Raw genomic sequence first — 20,262 nt, forward strand, 5'->3', positions numbered from 1 at the left:
AGAACATTATTGGAGACAGCGTTCACGGGCCCTATGGTTACGAGATGGGGATCGGAATACGAAATTCTTTCATAATAAAGCAGGGGAGAGGAGGACAAAGAACTTTATTGGTATGTTGATCGCTGACGAGGGGCGAGAACGGGCTGGACAAGAGGGGGTTTCACAAGTTGCTACTTCGTATTTTCAGGATTTATTTTCGTCAGCCGAACCCACTGATTTTGATGAGGTGCTACTCGGTCTTGAGGGGCGGGTTACAGCTGATATGAACCGGGGTTTGCGTGCGGAATATAGCGAAGAAGAGATCGTGGAGGCCCTTAACCAAATGCATCCTTTGAAAGCACCCGGTCCCGACGGTATGAATGGCCTATTCTATCAATCTTATTGGCAGTTTATTGGTCCTAACGTGGTGGCCATGGTCCTCGGCATTTTGCGTGGGGAAATATCCCCGAGTGGTTTGAACAAGACTAATATTGTTCTAATCCTGAAGAAGAAGGCGCCTGACAAAATCCGCGATTTTAGACCGATAAGTTTGTGCAATGTGGCGTATAAGCTGGTATCCAAAGTTCTTGCTAACCGTCTGAAAGTGTTCCCCGGGGAGATTATATCAGAAAATCAAAGCGCCTTTACTCCGGGCCGATTGATTTCTGATAATATTCTGATTGCGTTTGAATTATTTCATCACATGAAGAATAGTAGACAGAGAGAGGGACACATGTCGATCAAGCTTGATATGGCCAAGGCTTATGATAGAGTGGAGTGGGTTTTTTTGCGCCGAGTGTTGTGCACCATGGGTTTTGACCGGGGGTGGATTGAACGGGTTATGGGGTGTGTATCGACGGTGACATTCTCAGTTCTCATTAATGGTTACCCATCTGAAGAATTTCATCCGGCTAGGGGATTGCGTCAAGGGGATCCTCTGTCTCCGTATTTATTCCTGTTATGCGCTGAAGCTTTGTCTAATATGATCAGGAGGGTTGTGGAGGATAATGCGCTGCGTGGGATCCGTATTGCTAGTTCGGCCCCTACCATCTCTCATCTACTTTTCGCGGATGATAGCATATTTTTTACACGAGCTACGGTGGAGGATGCTTCGGTAGTAAACGATATTTTGCGAAAGTATGAGCGAGCTTCGGGCCAACTAGTGAGTCTAGACAAGACCACGGTATCTTTTAGTCGTGGGGTTGATAGGGGGAGGCGTGATCTTATAGCGACGAGGCTGGGTGTGGTACAAGTCGATGAGCAAGCTCGGTATTTGGGCTTACCTACGGTGATTGGTCGGTCTAAAAAAGTTATAACGGATATTATCCGGGACAAAATTTGCAAACGTTTACAAGGGTGGCGCGGGAAGATGTTGTCTAGGGCTGGTAAGGAGATTCTCATAAAGGATGTGGCCAATTCTCTCCCTACCTACGTGATGAGTGTGTTCAAAATTCCCGTAAACTTTTGTGATGAGTTGCGATCGATTATTGCCCGTTTCTGGTGGGGACATGATGAGAACAAAAGGGGTATCCATTAGGTTGCTTGGAGGAAATTGGCTCGGCCTAAGTGTGTTGGAGGAATGGGATTCCGAGACTTTCAGCAGTTTAACCTTGCTTTACTTGGTAAACAAGCTTGGCGGCTTATAACTAACCCGGATAGCCTTTGGACCCGTCTGATAAAGGCTAAGTATTTCCCGGCTGGGGATTTTATGACAGCTGAGCTTGGACACAATCCTAGCTATAAGTGGCGGGGTATTTTCGAGTCACGAGTAGTTATGGAACAGGGACTTCGACGGCGAGTTGGGGATGGGAGGGACACGAATGTTTGGGGTCACGCGTGGATTCCAAGCTCACACACGGGACGGGTTATTTCGCCATGTGGTCCGGGGAATGAGGTGATGAAGGTCTCGGATTTATTGATGCCAAATGGGTACGAGTGGGATGAGGGGAAGCTGACCCATTTCTTTCTGGAGTTTGAGCGAGAACGTATACGAGATATCCGGATTAGCCCAAATAGACCGCGAGATATCTGGTATTGGGGGTTGGAACGTGACGGGTTGTATACGGTGCGGAGTGCGTATAAGATGTTGGCTGGGGAAGTAGGGGACTTGACGGATAGTTCGGATGGGAATAGGTTGAAGCGGCTCTGGAATCGACTTTGGAGTTTTTCGATTTGGCCTCGCGTGAAGCTCTTCTTTTGGCAGCTGTGTAGCGAAGCATTAGCTACGAGGGCAAACATTGTGGCGCGAATCGGAGGTGAGTCTTCTTTCTGTCCTTTTTGTCAGTTTTCTATTGAATCAAGTTTACATTTATTCCGGGATTGTGGGGTGGCTCGATGGGTATGGGATGGGTATGGGATGGGTTGGGGATCGAGGTGGTCACGGAGAAACAAGGGGGCGATGTCAAGGAGTGGGTGGAAGCTTGCTGGCAAGATTTGTGTGTGACGGAGAGTGTTAAGCTAATGGTTGGGTGTTGGGCTATTTGGGAACACCGAAACAAAGTCATCTTCGACAATGTTGAGGTGGAACCAGAGCTGGTGATTAGGAGGGCTAGGGACGTTATTTTGGAGGGCGGGGGGGGATAGCGAGGGAGTGGGAGTGAGGGATGTAGTGGGGAGGCCGAGAGAGAGGGAGAGGGAGAATGGTGGGTGGAAGGTACCAAGACACGACTTTGTCAAGATAAATGTTGATGCTGGAGTGAAGGAAGGCGAAGGGGTGCATACAGGAGTGGTGTGTCGGGACTGTAATGGGGACGTGATGTGGGGCGTGGCTGTTGGTAGAGAACAACATTGAGAGGTTTCCATGGCGGAAGCGTGTGCCGTGTTGGATGGGATGGAGGAGGCTGTGAGGCGAGGGATACAACACGTTGAAGTAGAGAGTGATTGCTTGCAAGTCATTGAAGCTCTTAATGAACGAAAGACGGGACGGAGTGGATTCGCTTTGATCATCGAAGACATCCTCGAGTGTAGTTCCAACTTTCAGTCGGTCATTTGGCTACATGTATCTCTGATACGAATTAAAAATATGCGGAAGCGAAATAAAATACGCGAACGAAGTTCGAGTATGAAGTTTGTTTGAAACGGATAAGTAGTTGTAGAATTAGACCTATAATTCGACAACAACGAACGAACTCAAGACCTATTGAGATCGAACAAATTAATAATCCAATACGCGATTGAATAATTAACAAGAGAATTGCCGACAAGCAAGACTGATTTTTGTATGATTTCTGAATCAATAAGAACTACAATCTCAAGACTATAAATAGCCTTAAGGTGACAACCGTACAAAGCAAATAAAAGACCTTTAAAGATAAAATTAATCTAGCTAATTATGACACTCACTAAGTAGGGTAATAATCACCCTTTATTGACACAATAAAGTGGAAGTGGAACTTGATTGTCCTGCACAATCCTTGTGCTTAGGGGAATCCCAAGCATTGTGCTTAGGGGAATCCAAAGCATTGTACTTAGAGGAATCCAAAGCATGTGACCAAACTTATGAACCGCGCATTCGGACTCGACAACCCTTCTGCCAACAAATTATGACCCAACGAACCATGGGTAGCCACATTAGCCACATCCGTTTCATTACTCATATCAATCTCGTACTAATAATTGTGTAGCTCATGCTTTAGCTCATTGTTTCCCTCGTGTTATGGGTAAAGTTGTATGGGATGATGGTTTACCATCGTCTGCAAACTCTGTTGTTCGTTTTGACAAATTATTAATTGAGTAAGGCCCTCGGGCAGTTGATTTCAACAAAAAAAAAAAATGTATTTAGAGCTCTCCAAGCACTTCACATACAAAAGAAAACAATTAAGAACACAATATTATAAGTTGCACATCTATCGTCTAAGTAAAACTCAAACAAATATAATGCGTAAATTTGAGCCTATTTTTGACAATGGTACATATAGACTACAATGACTAAAACTAAATACATGATCCACCGTGTAAACAATGTTCTCTCTTAAAAAATTTCTCCACATCGTCAAACATACTATAAAATAAAAATGTCTCGTGAATTTCACGGATAAAAGAACTAGTTAACATTTTACATACATATATCTTAAATTTTTTAATTATATTCACTAATTTGTTTAATTATTTTTCAAGACTAATGCAAATAGATTGTTTACTTTTATAAAATGGTCTTATATATTCACCATAATTGCTATACTTTCTAAAATCTTTACCTAGAAAAAAACCGTACAAATTGTACGGAATCTATACTAGTACAGTAATACACACTCTTCTGTTGCATTGTTATTTTTATTTTTCCCTAGGTATAATGAGATATTATAAATTCATAAATTCTCGAATGTTTTACTGACTATATAAGGACTTTTAATTTATACCCATGGCATAATTTAATGTACGTAATAGCAGTGGCGGATTCAGAAAAACTTGTTTCTAGGGTCCTAATTAATATTTAAAATCTATATATACATAAAAAAAAAAGTTATAAATTTACTTTTTTAGCCTGAAAATTAGACAAAATAAGCCAAAAAAATTCTGTTTCCGGTGTTCCCGGATCCCGGAATGTTGTTCATAAATCCGCCATTGCGTAATAGGAAAGTCACTTAGAATGTATGAATTGTAGTAGGCTGTTAGTAGTTAGAAAAAGGTGATGTATCACTTAGAATGTATGAATTGTAGTAGGCTGGTAGTAGTTAGAAAATGGTGATGTATCACTTAGAATGTATGAATTGTAGTAGGCTGTTAGTAGTTGAACTTGATTTCTTGAGTTTAATGATACATTTCAACAAAAATATAAAAATAACTTGAATTCTGGACTTATAAACTTGGGTTATACTCCGTATGTTGTTGGGTTAGCATGGTCCAACATGTTCCCAACACACGGATATGACTAATCTCGCATAATTCCTACTAATTTTTGAGGACCACCGTCCTACTTTGGATTGATGGGAGGACGAAAATCAAATTCACAAAATAAGATATTTATATAATGAGACGAGTCATTCAGTATTAACATGCCTCTTTATTTATTTAATTAATTTTGTACGAGTGACGCGAATCATATTCTGCTACTTTGTAACATGCTCCCTTCATTCTATTAATTCACAAAGATATACTCCATCCACTATATTCATATACGAGTAGTGTTTAATGACGTAAGGAAAATACAAGTACACAACAGTAAAACAATCAAGTCCTAATCTTAACCGATAAACAAAGATATTTAGGGGGCGTTTGGTTGGAGGTCTATAAGAAAGAGAAAGGGTAACAAAGTTATTAATTTCCTTTGTGGGTGTTTGTTTGACACAAACAAAGATAATGAAATTCCTCTCCTTACCCTTCAATCCATCTAATTCTTTACCCTCACCCTCCAAGGTATAAGATTTCATTACTCTTGTTACCCTTCAACCACCTTATTTACCTACCACCACACTTGCGAGTTGCGACTCCCACCGCACCAGTCACCATCAGGACGCCATCGCCACCACCACCACCACCACCAAAACCACCACCACAGCCACCCCACATAAACAACCACCACAATACCATCGCCACAACCACCATGATGCCACCACTACCACCACAACCACTCCATAGCTGCCACCACCGCCACCATCACAACCACCCCACCTAAACCACCATCCGAACACCAAAACAAACCACAAACCACCACACTTCATTTTCTTGATGTAATCAAACAACTAATTAAATTTTAGGTAATCCCTTACCTTTCCCTCTCTTATCCTTTCTAATTTCTTTTCCCTTTTCCTTTCTCTAACCAAACACCCCCTTATATAAGTGACAAGACCTGGAAAATGGGTCATTTGGGTCTGTTTAAGACCTTGGGTCATGTCATTTACTAGTCAACAATTAATCGAGTTTGGTCACTTCAGATCGGGTTATTTTGGGTCGAGTCACTCAAAATCTGATCATTTTGGGTCGGTTATATTGGCTGTTTTGGGTCATTTCGGGTCAGGTATTTGTCTTTATTAAATCAATTTGGGGCTATCTGTCACTTTTAGGTCGGGTCAAGTTCAATCACAATTTTCAAACCATTTTTAAATCCCGAGCCATCCTTATTGGGTCAAGTTGAGATACATATATACCAACACTAAATTGTGTCTACATACATCATTCTACCAACACTATTCAAGTATACATCCAATTTCATAATCTCAAAATTCTCAATTCACAGCTCACACTCATTTGCTCAACCTTCAACTTAATCCTCTCGTCTTCATTCTCATCAACAAAGAAACTCCAACTCCCCTTTTCCAAAAAAATAAATCAGTACACCTAAACTACTTCCAAAAAAAAAAAAACGAATATCAATCGTAGAATCATATTCCGCAATAAATGTGGGGAAGATCAGCTTCATTCATCTACGACAGCCAACAACAAAAAAAACTCGACCTCCAACAACAACAATACGACGACGTTTCATACTCTCCGTCTCCTCCTACCTCTATGACAGAAATCTCCCTCCCAAACCCTAACCCTGATTTATCCGCGTATTATCAAACTAGGGCGGCGCACCACGCCGTCGTCACTAGCGATTGGCTCACACAAGCTCAGGCCGCCGTCTCCGGCGATACGACGGAACCGACGGTGGATGAAGGCGTCGGAGGTGGAGGAGGTGGTGGTGTAGGTGGAGGAAGGGGGAAGGAAGGGAAGAGTGTGGTGGATGAGTTTAATAGTTGGAGGAAACAGCCGGATTTAGCGGAGGCGGTTGCAGCGATACGAGCGTTGGCGTCGGTTATTAGGTTTAGTGATGCTACTACTATGATGGAGCTTGAGATTGAGCTCAAGAAAGCTTCTGATTCTCTCAAGGTTGATTTTTTTTAAATTAATTGATTTGATGTTTAATATTAGCTCTGTTTAGTACGATTTTATATGTTTGTTCGATATATACGAGGTGTGTTTTGATGGAAATGTGTGGAATTGGCTTGAACGGAGGGAGTATTGTAGTGGTAGTTTGTTTGATTGAAATGTTTCTACTCCGTCTGTACCGATCATTTGATTGTTTACGTTTTATTAAAATATTTATCACGAAAAATAGAAAGGTAAACAATTGACTGAGACGGAAGGAGTATTTGTTTTGGGGTAAATTGGTGTAGGATTGTGTAGCAAGTTATGAGGTCCAAGGATGTGTGATTATAATTGTTCTGAAGATGAATGTATAAAGGTAGGTAGTTAGTTTAGTGGGTAAAGTTTGTTTGATAGAAGTGTTTCTACTCCGTCTTTACCAATCATTTGTTTGCCTTTGATTAAATACCTATCATAAAGAATAAAAAGGTATACAAATACAATTGACTGGGATGGACAGAGTATTTGTTTGGGGTAAACTGGTGAGTATTTAGTTTAGTGGGTAAAGTATGGTAATGGTGACTTGTGTTTGAAACCTGTTAGGTTTATGCTAAAAGAATGATGGAGTGGTTGCGTGCATGCATTGGGGCTTCAGTGCAATTGAGATGAGATGATGCGTTTGTGGCAGTTGGGAATGTGTTGAAGTGGGAGGTACACATACATGCAACAAATATTTCACTCACATCAATGTCGTATAGGAAAGGTTTAACTGTTTAAGCGGGTACACCATGTAGTGATGTTGTTTCCGGCATCAGATTATGTCTTACGAGGGGAGAAATATGTGGTTTGAACCTGTTAATTGCGGTCAATGCTAAACTTGGCAAAACCGAGTAACCGACCCAAGTTGATTGTTTCAAATGATCTGAAACCTAATTTTGACCGATTTTTGTTTTCACACGAACTGATCCTTACTAGTGACAATCCAAACATATCCAAACACGAACCAAGTAACCGACATGACTTGTATCTGAACTGACCTGACCAGTACCTGACTTGATGACCCGTTTGCCAAGCCTTGTTAGTGCTGTTGTTATCAGTTTGATTTTAATGTTGTTGGTAAAGGTATAACTTGGAGCTTTAGTCAAGATTTGTGTTCATCAGAAAGGCCTTATAATGAAATGTTTTCGAGGATTTGAGATATTGTGGAAGAGTTCACTGGGAGAGCTGGTTCGAAGTAGTGATAGTTTGTTTGGTTTTGTGTTGGATTTAGTTTGTTCGATAGAAGTGTTTCTACTTCGTCTCTACCAATCATTTGTTTACCTTTTGTTACAATATTTCTCAGAGAATAGAAAGCGAAATAGTTGACTGGGACGGAGGGACTTTTGTTTGAGGTAAAATTGATATAGGAGTAAGATTATGAATGGTGAGTTGAGGTGGAGAGTAGTGATTTTAATTGTTTAAAAGATGAATGAATGAAGGTTGTTAGTTTGTTAGCTCGTGACTTGTGTTTGAAACCTGTTAGGCGTTAGCTTTAGGAAAAAAGAATGATGAAATGGTTTGCGATATGAGATGTTGGACGATGCTAGCATTGACAATTCGGCGCATTTAAGATGATAATCTGAGATGATGCTGTTCAAATTGGAATGTGTTAAAGTAGGAAGTAGAAGGTATAAGTGTACAACAACAAATAATTTCGCACACAAATGTAATGTGTGAAAAGTTTTCATAGTTTTAAGTTACTATAGTATGTTGTTTCCAACATCAAAGTATGCCTTCGTTATGAGGAGAGAATAATGTGCTCTGAACCTATTGATTGTGGTCACTGCTAAACTTGGCAAAACTGGCCCGACCCAAATTGACGTATATCTTAATGACTGGAAACCTGAACTGAGCCAAATTTTGATTCACACAGAACCGTTATTTTCCCCTCAATGACCCAATAATAATAATCGAAATGTGTCCCATCGGACCTGAATGCAGCCATACACAAGACAAGCTGTATCTGACTCGAATGACCCATGCGCTAGGTCTTCTTAGTCGCTTAATGCTGTTGTTATCGATTTGATTTTAATGAAGTTGATATCAAGGGAAAACTAGGAGCTTTTTAGTCAAGATTCATATTCATCTGAAAGGCCTTATATGAGGCCTGAAATGTTCTATAGCCTTTGAGGGTATTTTGGAATAGGTTTGCTGGGAGCGCTGTTTCTGATAGAAATAAGGGGCTATGTCGGCATGTTTTTGGCTCAAGAGTTTTTTTGTTTGTACATTTTGTAATGTCGGGAAAAATGCGTGTAATTGCGTGTTTTCGATCCACCATCCGTATTGTTCAACTGTATTCATGGCTACAATTTTGCTTTTTCTTCTTGAATTCATTGAGCCATGTATGGTTTTCTGATTGATTTTATTTCTTATATTACAGTCATGGGATGCAACATCCATATCATTAACCGCTGCTTGTGATCTGTTCATGCGATATGTAACCAGAACATCAGCCTTAGAGTATGAGGATTTCAATTCTGCTAGATCTCGTTTGATGGAGCGTGCTGAGAAGTTTGGGGAGATATCTTACAAGGTTAGTTGGCTATTAACCAGTGAAAAGACGTTTGTTTGTCAGGGGATGCCACTTTCTAAAAAAATGTAGTAATTGATATTAATACTGCAGGCACGAAAAATTATAGCAATGCTTAGCCAAGACTTCATATTTGATGGATGCACCATTTTGGTTCATGGTTTCTCTCGAGTTGTTCTAGATGTGTTGAAGACTGCAGCACAAAACAAAAAGTCATTTCGGGTTTTCTGCACAGGTTATCTTTCCTCCAATTACCGTTGTTTAAGTTCCTTTGGTTTTTTTTTTCTATATTCCCTCAAGGCGAAGTGTAATTCACTAAATTGAAAGCATAATAGTGTCCAACACTCCAAGTGTTAGAATCTGAATCAGTCTAGCTTCCTCTAGGGGAGATCAGTGTTCGATATCTACTTACGACAATTGCAAATGGTTCTGTTTTTTCCTTTCAAGTTCATTAAGTATTTCATTGCGTGGCAGTTTCGTTAGACTTTGGTTGACTGTGTGTTCATTATCATGCTAGTCTACTTTGATTTTTTCTGGTGGCATGTTGTTTTGGCTAATCTGATAATTTTTTAACAATAGGTAGAGTGTAATTTAACAAATTAAAGAACCTCTTCTTACACCCAAAAAAAATACGGAGTATAAATTTTGCACACTGTGTCATGAGGTGTGCATTTCAATTATGTGACATGCATCAAGATATCCCTTTCGCTCTTTGGCTGGCATCTTCATATTACCTGGCGTACTTGTGTCTAAAACTCAATACTTAGACGTGTGTATGCCCCTCATACACCTCATTTAAGCCAAAATATGAAGAAGTCCCCCAAATTAGCCATCCGGTACTTTGGCACAAACCTTTGTCAAATACTTTTAGCCGAGCGCAAGTAACATAGGCTGACACACAGCTTTTGAAGTACCGTCTCTTTCTCCCTGTCCATGTATGGCTGTCTTTCTTTTTGATGGTAGCCTTTGGTTTTTTTGCTTGTTCTGTTTCCGTCACATTACCAACTTATCTAATGTTTTACACGCAGAGGGAAGACCGGACAGGACAGGGCTGCGTTTCTCGAATGAAATGGCGAAGCTAAATGTTCCTGTAAAACTCCTAATTGACTCAGCAGTTGCATATTCTATGGATGAAGTTGACATGGTCTTTGTTGGGGCAGACGGCGTGGTTGAAAGTGGAGGAATTATTAACATGATGGGAACTTACCAGATTGCATTGGTAGCGCACAGCATGAATAAACCAGTATATGTTGCTGCTGAAAGTTACAAGGTATGCCATTTTTCCCCTCTCTTATTCCCTTGCTCTTTAGTCTCTACTTGAACAAACCAGTTTTCGTGATCATTTTTTTCTCTATTTTGCATACAACTTTTTTGAGCTTTTTTTTAATATTAAATCGCACTATCTATAATTTTTGTGAAATTCATTGATATTCCCACAAGAGCTTCAAAATCTACCTGATATGTGTAGAAAATTAAACCGAAAAGTAGCATGTGTATGAATTTGCAATTGGTCATGAATACCACTGCTCGATGACTCTTATCAGCCAATATCTTGCTTATAATCCTGGATCTGATTAATGTATTATGTTAGACTCGGGATTTGCTCATACGAATATGCTTTTGCAACTTCAGCACAGAGTCTAGGTCACCTATACGACCAAGTTTGATGTATCTAAATCTGCACTCTCGATAAGCATCCTCCTCCATATGTTTTCCTCTTGCAGTTTGCTCGCCTCTATCCTCTCGACCAAAAAGACATGGCTCCCGCCTTGCGCCCTATTGATTTCGGTGTGCCAGTCCCATCCAAGGTTGAGATCGAAAAGTCTGCCCGAGACTATACCCCACCTCAATATCTTACCCTGCTGTTCACAGACCTAGGTGTTCTTACACCATCTGTGGTGAGTGATGAGCTCATCCAGCTTTATTTGTAGTAGGATTTTTCTGTCGAAATATTATATGCCTGCCTGAGTGGCTGAGTGTGCTCAAATTTTGGGATTTCTTGTTTGGAATATAATATACTAAAATTATGTAATATGTTGCATTAATATGTACTAGAAAATTACATTATGTTACTAGTGCATGCTACATCTTCTTCCCATTTCCAGGCAAACAACTTTATCCTAAAGAATCACCACATCCAGCTTTGAGGTATGTTTTCAAATTGTTACGTTTAAAAACTAGACAAAATGTTACTTTCGGAGTTTCGGTTTTACAAAAAATGTACTCCTTCTGTCCCGGTCATTTGTTGTCCTATTCCATTTTGGGGGTGTCTCAGCCATTTGTTGTCGTTTCTATTTTAAGAATGAACTTGAAGAGCAATTTAATTATTCATACACAATTTGGTCCACTTGTTATTTAGTAATTGGCTCCTTCGGCTTTCCTTGGTCTTTGTGCCAAAACGAAAGCACAACAAATGACCAGAGGGAGTAAATAATTTCCTTTTCGATCCCATTTCCGCCTTTAGTATAGGTATTGTTGATTTGTTTTGGCTCTTTTGGGCAATGGCCCATGGGTCCTTTAGTCGGTAATGGTTTCTTTTATAGCTTGTCCCTAGAGTCGTCGACCCGTTTTGTCTCTTCTTTTTGTTCAACTCCTTTCTACATTCAACACTCAACACGCTTTGTTTACACTTGACTTTTTTAACCATGAAAGCGAGGGGTGGCTGCTTTTTACTGTGTTTAGTGCCAGGGGGAAGAACCTAGTAGTTATCTTTATAAGATCAAATCATTTGAACTTCCAAAACATTTTTTAGCTTTGTAGAAACAGTTGCTAGTTTCCATTTTACCCTCTTTTAATGCTTTACCTCTTTCAACAGTTGCTCAGATTTTTAATGCTTTACCTCTTTTAACCAGTAATCCGAAACATTGACCGACTCGAAGTGACTCATACCTGACCCAACTTGAAATGAACTGCACTAAAGCGACCGGGACTTGATATGACAATAATTTGACACGAAACAAATCAAAAACCAAAATGATCTCCCTTGAACCGAAACTTATCACACACGGAAAATGACATGACCTAGACTTATACCACCTTGACCTGTTTGGGTTTGTTTGAAAGTAATGTAATAAGTCACTTAACCCATGTTCTTTCTAGCTCAGTTTAGCTCAATTCAGTCTTAAGTTAATTCAGCTAGTTTCAGTCAAAAAGATCGAGGTCTTGGCGCGCCAAGTGTGTCTTTAGGCCAAATAATGAAATTCGTTAAACCAGGGTCTTTTTTTCCATCAATAGGTCTTGGAATAGACGGGTGGGGCAAACAGACGGGTAAAGACCTCTAATAAAATGGGTAGGGGGACAAGGTGGGACACCCTCCATGTGTTTCCCACTTTATGGCAAATGGGTATTTTGTGAGGGAAAATGGTATCCGTCTATACGTATAGACGGATAGTGTCCGTCTATAATGAGAATTTGTGTTTTTCCATCTCCCCTAAAGTGTCTCTATTTAGATGGAAACCTTGTCCTATATGCATGAGTGCTATCTCTAGTAGGGTGGTTGTATAGAGAGAGGCGTGATGTGAAACTGAGCTGGAATGTTGCTAAAAAAACATACTCTATTACTCTATGATAATAATGACAATCATCATGGTTGCATTATGGGGTCTATATATGTATGTATGTCGCATTACCATGCATTATTGCAAATTCTTTTACAACTCATGTCATAAAAATATGGTCAAAAAGTGAAAGAGATTCATTTTCATGAAATGCTTTAACATTATGATAATTAAAATGGAAATATGCAATCGATTAGTAGAGTTGAGTTGTGTAGGTAGGACATACAGTTTAAACCACTTTCATTTGAATTTAGTTACTTTAAATCAAGTTTGAAAGCTAGGGATGCCGACTTGACTTCGTTCAACTGATAGTTAAATTCTCGTCTTAAGACAAATCAACCGTGTTTCAACCACAAGCTTTCTCTCAAGTAATCATCAATATCAAGAGGGTACATCTTTACCAAACTCAAAATCATTACACATACGGGTTTTAAAATCAATCAATATCTATCTATCTATATTATTAAAGGAAGCTTTTTCCGAGCGATTATAGAGTCTTCACCTTTTGCAAACTACTTAGAATAAATCTAACTTATAATAATATTGAAAAATATAGAGGATAATATAACCGGCAAGAATGGCAAGAATTTGGTTTTGAGTAAACTTCTTTTATTGAGAGGATTCTTACATAAGACTTGTTTAACAAGGACACTAGGTCTTTGAAAGTAATTTATTGAGTTTCCACTATAAATATTACAAAAACCCCAACTACGTTGTTCTGCAAATCCCCCCATCCCCTCCCCTTCCCCACTAATTTTCATGTTGCGTGAAGTTTCTCTAATACACTATTTGCCTTATCCATGCAGGTATAATTGATGATATGATCGTGGCTCATATGATAAAAGATGTATTATGAAGTTAATAATGAAGGTTATTGCTTCTTAAATTTATTTACTTTGTTATTTGATTATCATAGTGACAAGTAAATTGTTTAAATCGAGTTTTTAATATGCATTGTAACTTTCTAACCAATGTTGTTATATTAAAAACAAAATATGGTTATACTTAGATCCGTTTCAGAGTAAAACTCGCCTTATAAAAATTTATTTGGAGTATTCTTTTTTTACTGTTTTTAAGCATCGAGTGGCAAATAAAATAGTGACTTACATTGTATTTCTTTTACTGTTTTTGAGTGTTGTTATGAACAGATAAACTAACTCTTGCTATCTTGACTTACATAAAAAAGTACGAGATTGTTGGAAATTGTAAGTTAAGAGGTATTATGGACTTAATTCTTTCATTCAAGATTATTCTACAATTCATCACCCAAAAAAATTATTTCTGTCAATTTGTAATTAAAAAACATAAATTTCTGATGGACGACGTGTGTTTTAAACACGCTAACCACTATACGTACTCACTAATATGCATTTTCCAACAGCTATGAGATAAAAAGTCACTCCCATAATAATTCAAGCAGGCGATATAATTTGAAGATCATATGATTCGATATGTCAAACGGATAGTGGGACGAGTAATTTTGATTGTGAGCGAAATATAGGTCAAATATAATTTTCATTAGACGAAATGTGACAATGACATGGGTTTTTACGTTTAATACCCGTCATGTTCATTGATAAAAGTGTTGTGAGAAACGGATGAAGCTAAGGAGTAAGACAAAATCACCCTCTTTATAACTTAGAGTTATGTCGTCTACAAATTTTTACGTTATGAAAGACTCTACTACGACATGACTTTAATCTCAGCGTGCCCTACTTAATCATTATATATATAAAAGAATAATGTAAAACTGCTGAGGTGGCACAACCTCCTTTGAGAATTAAGGCAATGAAGCCCTCACATTCAACCTCACAAAATCAATTTTGTTTGAGCCAATCACGATTTTGCAATATGGCCACATCAGCAAGTTTACAAAACAAAAAAAAAAAAACAAAACAAAAAAAAAAAAAAAAACAAAACCAAGGGCAATTAAATCTGCAGTAGGTCTCCCTTGTGACGGGTCGGATCTTACGACGGGTATTTTGTGAGTGGAAATGGGTAGAGGGGACAAGGTGGACACCCACTCCATGTGCTCCTTCTCTCACCCCTTATGGGTTTTTTGTGAGACAATATGGTACCCGTCTCTTGTTTGTGACGGATACCCTCCGTCACAAATAAGAATTTGCGTTAAATCTGACGTCCAATTAAATAGTAAAGTACATTTCCAACCTTTTACCATTTCCCAATATTGTACCACAATAACTTCTCCTCTTTTCCCAATTCACATGGCATTCTTGACAGACAAATATCAATACATTGTTGACTGATCAAATTACTCCATAACACTCTTATCAATACACTTTCACCGTTGTTGAAAAATCAAAGCAATTTATCTACTCAAAACAGAGATGAAGATGTTGAAGAAGAGAGCATCGCCATTGTTGTTGCTTGAGTTTGCTCTGACGGCTCTCTACTGTTTTGGAATTTGATACTTCAACCCCACTACTACTTTTCGGTTGACTACTAAAATCAATTCTTACAAAGCAATTCATCTACTCCACGGCAGATAGGGAAGATTCAGTGCCGATTAATCTGTCATTGTCGTGACGGATCATCATTTAGGTGAATCCGTAATGTCGGCGAGTGAAGCGCAAGACACAAATATAATTACCTTTATATTGAGTTTTTTTTTTTTACAATTAATTGTATTTGTACCAACTATATATTTTGAGCAGCTGCTATTTCAACTACATCACAAGAAGAAGAAGAGAAAGAAGCTCTAATCAACACTCCCAATCTTGCAAATCCCCTTGCTGACTCCCTAAACCAGTGACTACCACTACTACCGTCGAGGTTTGATTTCTACACGACCCTTTGGCCTCTTTTTTTTTTTGAAAAGGTTTTCTGTATTTGGGTTTTAGTATTTGTTTCATAATTGATACGGTTCAACAAAGCTTCCGTCTTTTCTTAGAGTTATCAAGTTTAGGAATCGTGCTCAATTCCATCGCATTTTGTTCATGATCTCCTGTTTTTGTACAATTTATCAATTGAAGTTATTAATCTTATTGGGGTTTGCGTTGTTTTGTTGATTTCCGATTAATTTACTATCATTTTGATGTTAATTGGCAGGAAAGCGTTATTAATTTGAATAATTAGAATTATGTGGAGGTGATTATTGACTAAATATACACATTTGTGTGGCATTATGTTCATATATTCCTAATATTCTCTAATAATCATGCTATCTGTTATATTCTTGGATTTCGATTGTGCCGGCAAATATGGCAACGTATGGTTTCAGGAAGTTACCGGCGAGTCCTTGACGTCAAGGTTTTTACCCACGTAAGAATTGTTGTCTTGCTTAAATGTAACTGGGCGGAGCTTACGTCCCTCGATGAGCACATGTACTACTTTATGTTTGCGCAAGTGGCCAGCGCAGGGTAAGATGACATTTTTCCCAATCTACTGTATCAATTATGGTAACAGCCACGGTCTAAGGAACCAAATGCCCAGGTAAATAATAGTATATATACATGTTTTGTCTCGATGTTGTCAAGGAGGACGCTACTCACTCCAGATTCGTCTACTGTCAGTGGAGCACTGCAGCGTCCTCGGTGTGTTGAGTTGGCCGAGTTGTCATGTATAATATTCGCTAACATAGGGAGTATAATAATAAAAACGTTCTTGAGTTCTTGATGAACTAATGCCTGTTATTATTTGTAAGCTATCAATTGTATTTTTTTGAGCACGGAATTTACACAATAACACCAATCTTATCTGTCCATCTTCTCCGACCTTCTGTGGTTAAACATTTGTCCATTAGTGACTTATGACTCCTTTTTTATAATTTTGCTTCAAATTTGTTCTATTTGTGAATGCAGGGATGGAGTGGGTGAGTCACAATTTAACCAAATTTTAAACAACGAGTTGGACCAGATCATTGAGGTATTCTTTACTTTCAAATATGAATTTGAATTTTTACTTCCTTTGAAATTCGAACCTGTTATGAGTATTTAAATTTTGTGATTCATAATTAAGTGCTTATTATTTTCTTATTAAGTGCTTATTATTATAGTATATCAAAATAGTTTTAAAAACTTTTTACTAATTAAGTAATCACTTAATTATGAATGGGAACTTTTTAACTCAACTAATAAAAATTGAATGCGGCGAATTTGGTGTGTTGTGGCAATTGGTGTCTGTCTCTTTGTCTTCTGTACTCCGCTATTCAGATGACTACTATCGATGTTATGACTATTATCTATGTTATTATGAATTATTATTAATGGATACTCTGAGGCGGAAGGTAATGTAGACTTCTTGATCGGTAGTGTTATTGAGTCCCTTACATTATGATTTATGTCATCATTAGCTCATTGGTTTTTTGTGTATTAAGAGAGGACATATGAGAAAAGAAGTGGAGAGGCAAGCCCGAGAAGGTGAGAATGCAGAAAAGAAGGAGAGAGGCTGCAACATGAAAGATTGCGAGAAGAACGATACCAGAGGGAGCAAAAGCATGAAATGGAACGTAGAGAGAAATATATATGTGTTAAAGGAGTCTCAAAGGGTAAGCTTATTCTGTCATCAAGGTTATGCTTACGGCTTACGGCTTACGGCTTACGGCTTACGGCTTACGGTTTACTGGGGATATCTTATAATTGTGAACTGACTTAGGCCGAGAAAATGAGGCAAAAAGAAGAACTTCGTAGAGGAAGAGAAGCAGCTAGACAGAAAGCTGCAAATGATAGAGCAGTTGCAAGCAGGCTAGCTAAAGAATCAACGGAACTTATTGAAGATGAAAGATTTGAAGTTGGAACTGATGGAGATGGCTGCTTCAACAAAGGGCTTGGCATCCATTGTAGCGCTGGATTGTGAAACTCTAGAAAATATTGATTGATTTAGAGGTAGCTTTTTCTGCGAACTTCTGGAAAATCTGTTGCATATTTGATTTGCTTTTATAAATGATTCTTTAACACCCAATTCTTTAGCACCCCATTATGCCTTTCGGTTAGAGATCTTGCCTTTGATAAGAATTGTCTGCTGCTGTCATGTTATCGGATGAGGTAACATCACAGTTCTTCTATCGTACAAGCAAATAAAACATTTAAGGACATCTCATATTTAGACATGTTTTTCTTGATTTCAGGCGAAACTTGGGGAGATCCCTTCATTGGAGGACATGTTCTATTGAAAAAGCTTAAAGTTGCTCTGGAATTTATGAAAGGTACATGGTCAATCTTCTATTTCCTCTTTCCTTTACGCTGTTTTTTTTTTAAATATAAACCATCACAACTGATGTGGTAGTTCGAGTAATTTCGAGTTTCGACTTTAATTCTCTATAACAGATTCTAGGAAGCTATGATGAATAGTCCACAGTTCTCAGCTGTGGTGTATCTATTATCTCAGGGCCTTACTGATATTTGTTTTTTAATATAAGAAAATTGTGGTGCGCTCCAGAGAAACTGTTCATATTTTTGGGGCCTGCAATGTCATTTAGGAGGGGAACATTTCTTTATGGGTAAACAAGACCTGTTTTGATGCTGATGTTTTCGAATCTAGGTCATGACTCATGAATACCGATTCCCTGAATATTTTACAAGTTAATTTAGCCAACATCTGCATATGCTGAGCATGTGTGACTTACCCAAAAGGCGTCTGCGCCTGGTTGTTATATTAAACCCTTTATGTTGCTTTTAAATTGGCCAGCGCTTTGCCTTTTGGGTATGGCCTTGACATTAAGTTAATGCATTGGATCGAAAAAACTACAATACGAGTGTGCACAAAGGAAAGATTGACGTATTACAGGGTATTAATACCAAGACTAACTAGGAAATATTTGCCCACTCTTCTTTCAGGAGGCGTGCTGCTGTTTCTACACACACAGAAGACTTGATTTCAGACTAATGTATGTTTTAAATTACAAGTTGGAAAGCAGCATAGTGACGAATAATGCTGACGTTCCAATAACAAGAATTGCGCATGCTTAATGAGAGCGGACAAGCAGTGACTTCTATTCTTTTTGTTTTTGCTGCAAAAACGAAAGATTCGAACTCAGACTGCTGCATCTCCTTGAATAGATGGTATAAGTGTTCACTGTGTTTTGTTGCTTTGGGTGCCCGTGAGTATATGGAAGACACTTTGCTTAGGGCGTTCTGCCAAGCCCTGTTTATGTTAGTATACTGTAATATGCTAATATGGTGGTCCGAGTCAGGGTTACCTAATTCGCTAACATAGGGTGCGTATTGCGAATTAATACGTGCGTGGTTTCTCTGGAGCGCACCACAATTTTCTTATATTTAGTTTAGCTCATCGGTTCAGATAAAATTTGTGAGATAAAATTTATTTAAAAATATTAACACAATCCCGTGAATTTTCACGGGTGTTACACTAGTTCATTCATTATTTTGCCAAAGAATTATTGACAAAGAGTGCTTTTGTTTTTGTTAAAACATGAGAATTATGAAGTAATCATTACTAAATTTATATAGGTTGCTTATAAGTGTGTTAATGAGCTAATAACTTTAGCTTCATTTTACGTGAAGCAACTGATCGGTTCAAGTACCCAGTTGTCGATGTACCAAACAACAAAATAAAAGTTAATGATTTTATTTAATCGTCAAATATACGATATACTCCCTTCGTCCATGTTAATTGTTGTCCTTTGATTTTGGCATAAGGATCAAGGAAAGAGAAGGGGCCAATAACTAAATAACAAGTGCTACAAATTGGGTGTGAATGATCAAATTACTTTTAAGAAAGTACAACAAATAACTGAGGCACCCCAAAATAGAATAAGAAAACAAATGACCGAAACAGAGCGAGTATATCTTGATTAGCTTTTACTTAATTCTCTTATATTGGTAAATAATAGAGATTTTTGTCTTTCAGCGTGTTAGTATTTGACTACTATATGTCTATTTTCATCCACCTATATCATTTTTATGCTTATATTTTTCATACTAATATTACATGAGATTGTTGAGGTGTTGAGTTACAAAAGCATATTCTTCAATCACATTTTAGAGTACAAGTACGATTGATTAAAACACACAAGTACAATTTGTTAATTATTACTTACATGGTTCTAATTATTTGTTTGCCTTTACTAGAATACCTCTCACAAAGAATTAAAAAGGTAAATAAATAATTGGATAATGGAAATACTTGGTGATAGTCCATCAGTTCGCAAGTCTTTTCTATTAAAACAGAACATGATATTGTTATTATTTAATGAGGAGATTAATTCCATTATGAGTACACCACTGGAAAATATAATTTGAATTATTATATTCCTAAATTAAATTAAATACTTTCTCGGAGTGATTCCATATAAAAGTTAAAAAAGAAAAAACTTTCAACTAATATTAGAACGGTAAGGATCCGAGTTTGAGTTTTATGAATTACAGGATTTTAAAACAAACAATTTGATAT

At 38.1% G+C, this 20,262-nt stretch overlaps 1 protein-coding gene and 1 long non-coding RNA gene across 4 annotated transcripts; both read left to right on the forward strand.

Annotated features, from left to right (window-relative positions):
• The first annotated feature begins 5,287 nt into the window (after positions 1-5,287).
• Positions 5,288-13,899, forward strand: LOC141633481 (uncharacterized). Of its 3 annotated transcripts, XM_074445941.1 has the most exons (7): positions 5,288-6,789; positions 9,185-9,337; positions 9,428-9,569; positions 10,363-10,604; positions 11,059-11,232; positions 11,440-11,482; positions 13,698-13,899. In XM_074445941.1, exons 1-6 carry the CDS (start codon positions 6,316-6,318, stop codon positions 11,479-11,481), a joined length of 1,227 nt encoding a protein of 408 aa, XP_074302042.1. In that variant the 5' UTR covers positions 5,288-6,315; the 3' UTR covers position 11,482; positions 13,698-13,899. The 3 variants fall into 3 exon arrangements, with proteins under 3 accessions (XP_074302042.1, XP_074302044.1, XP_074302043.1); XM_074445943.1 differs by lacking the exon at positions 11,440-11,482 and having other exon boundaries at positions 5,291-6,789; XM_074445942.1 differs by lacking the exons at positions 11,440-11,482; positions 13,698-13,899 and having other exon boundaries at positions 5,291-6,789; positions 11,059-11,401.
• Positions 13,900-15,566: 1,667 nt separating this feature from the next.
• On the forward strand, positions 15,567-19,225 carry LOC141633483 (uncharacterized). The gene is made up of 6 exons (XR_012538243.1): positions 15,567-15,684; positions 16,713-16,776; positions 17,228-17,398; positions 17,506-17,735; positions 17,978-18,055; positions 18,687-19,225. It is a non-coding gene; the product is annotated as an uncharacterized LOC141633483 (long non-coding RNA).
• Positions 19,226-20,262: the final 1,037 nt, after the last annotated feature.

This window comes from Silene latifolia, chromosome Y (genome assembly GCF_048544455.1).
Source record: "Silene latifolia isolate original U9 population chromosome Y, ASM4854445v1, whole genome shotgun sequence".
Classification (NCBI taxonomy): Eukaryota; Viridiplantae; Streptophyta; class Magnoliopsida; order Caryophyllales; family Caryophyllaceae; genus Silene; species Silene latifolia.

Bases quoted from the DNA above. Each gene is read 5' to 3' on its own strand.
- LOC141633481 (XM_074445941.1), top strand. From the start codon at position 6,316: ATGTGGGGAAGATCAGCTTCATTCATCTACGACAGCCAACAACAAAAA. The intron at 9,338-9,427 runs GTTAGTTGGCTA...TTAATACTGCAG, and splicing joins TTGGGGAGATATCTTACAAG to GCACGAAAAATTATAGCAAT. The intron at 9,570-10,362 runs GTTATCTTTCCT...TTTTACACGCAG, and splicing joins ATTTCGGGTTTTCTGCACAG to AGGGAAGACCGGACAGGACA.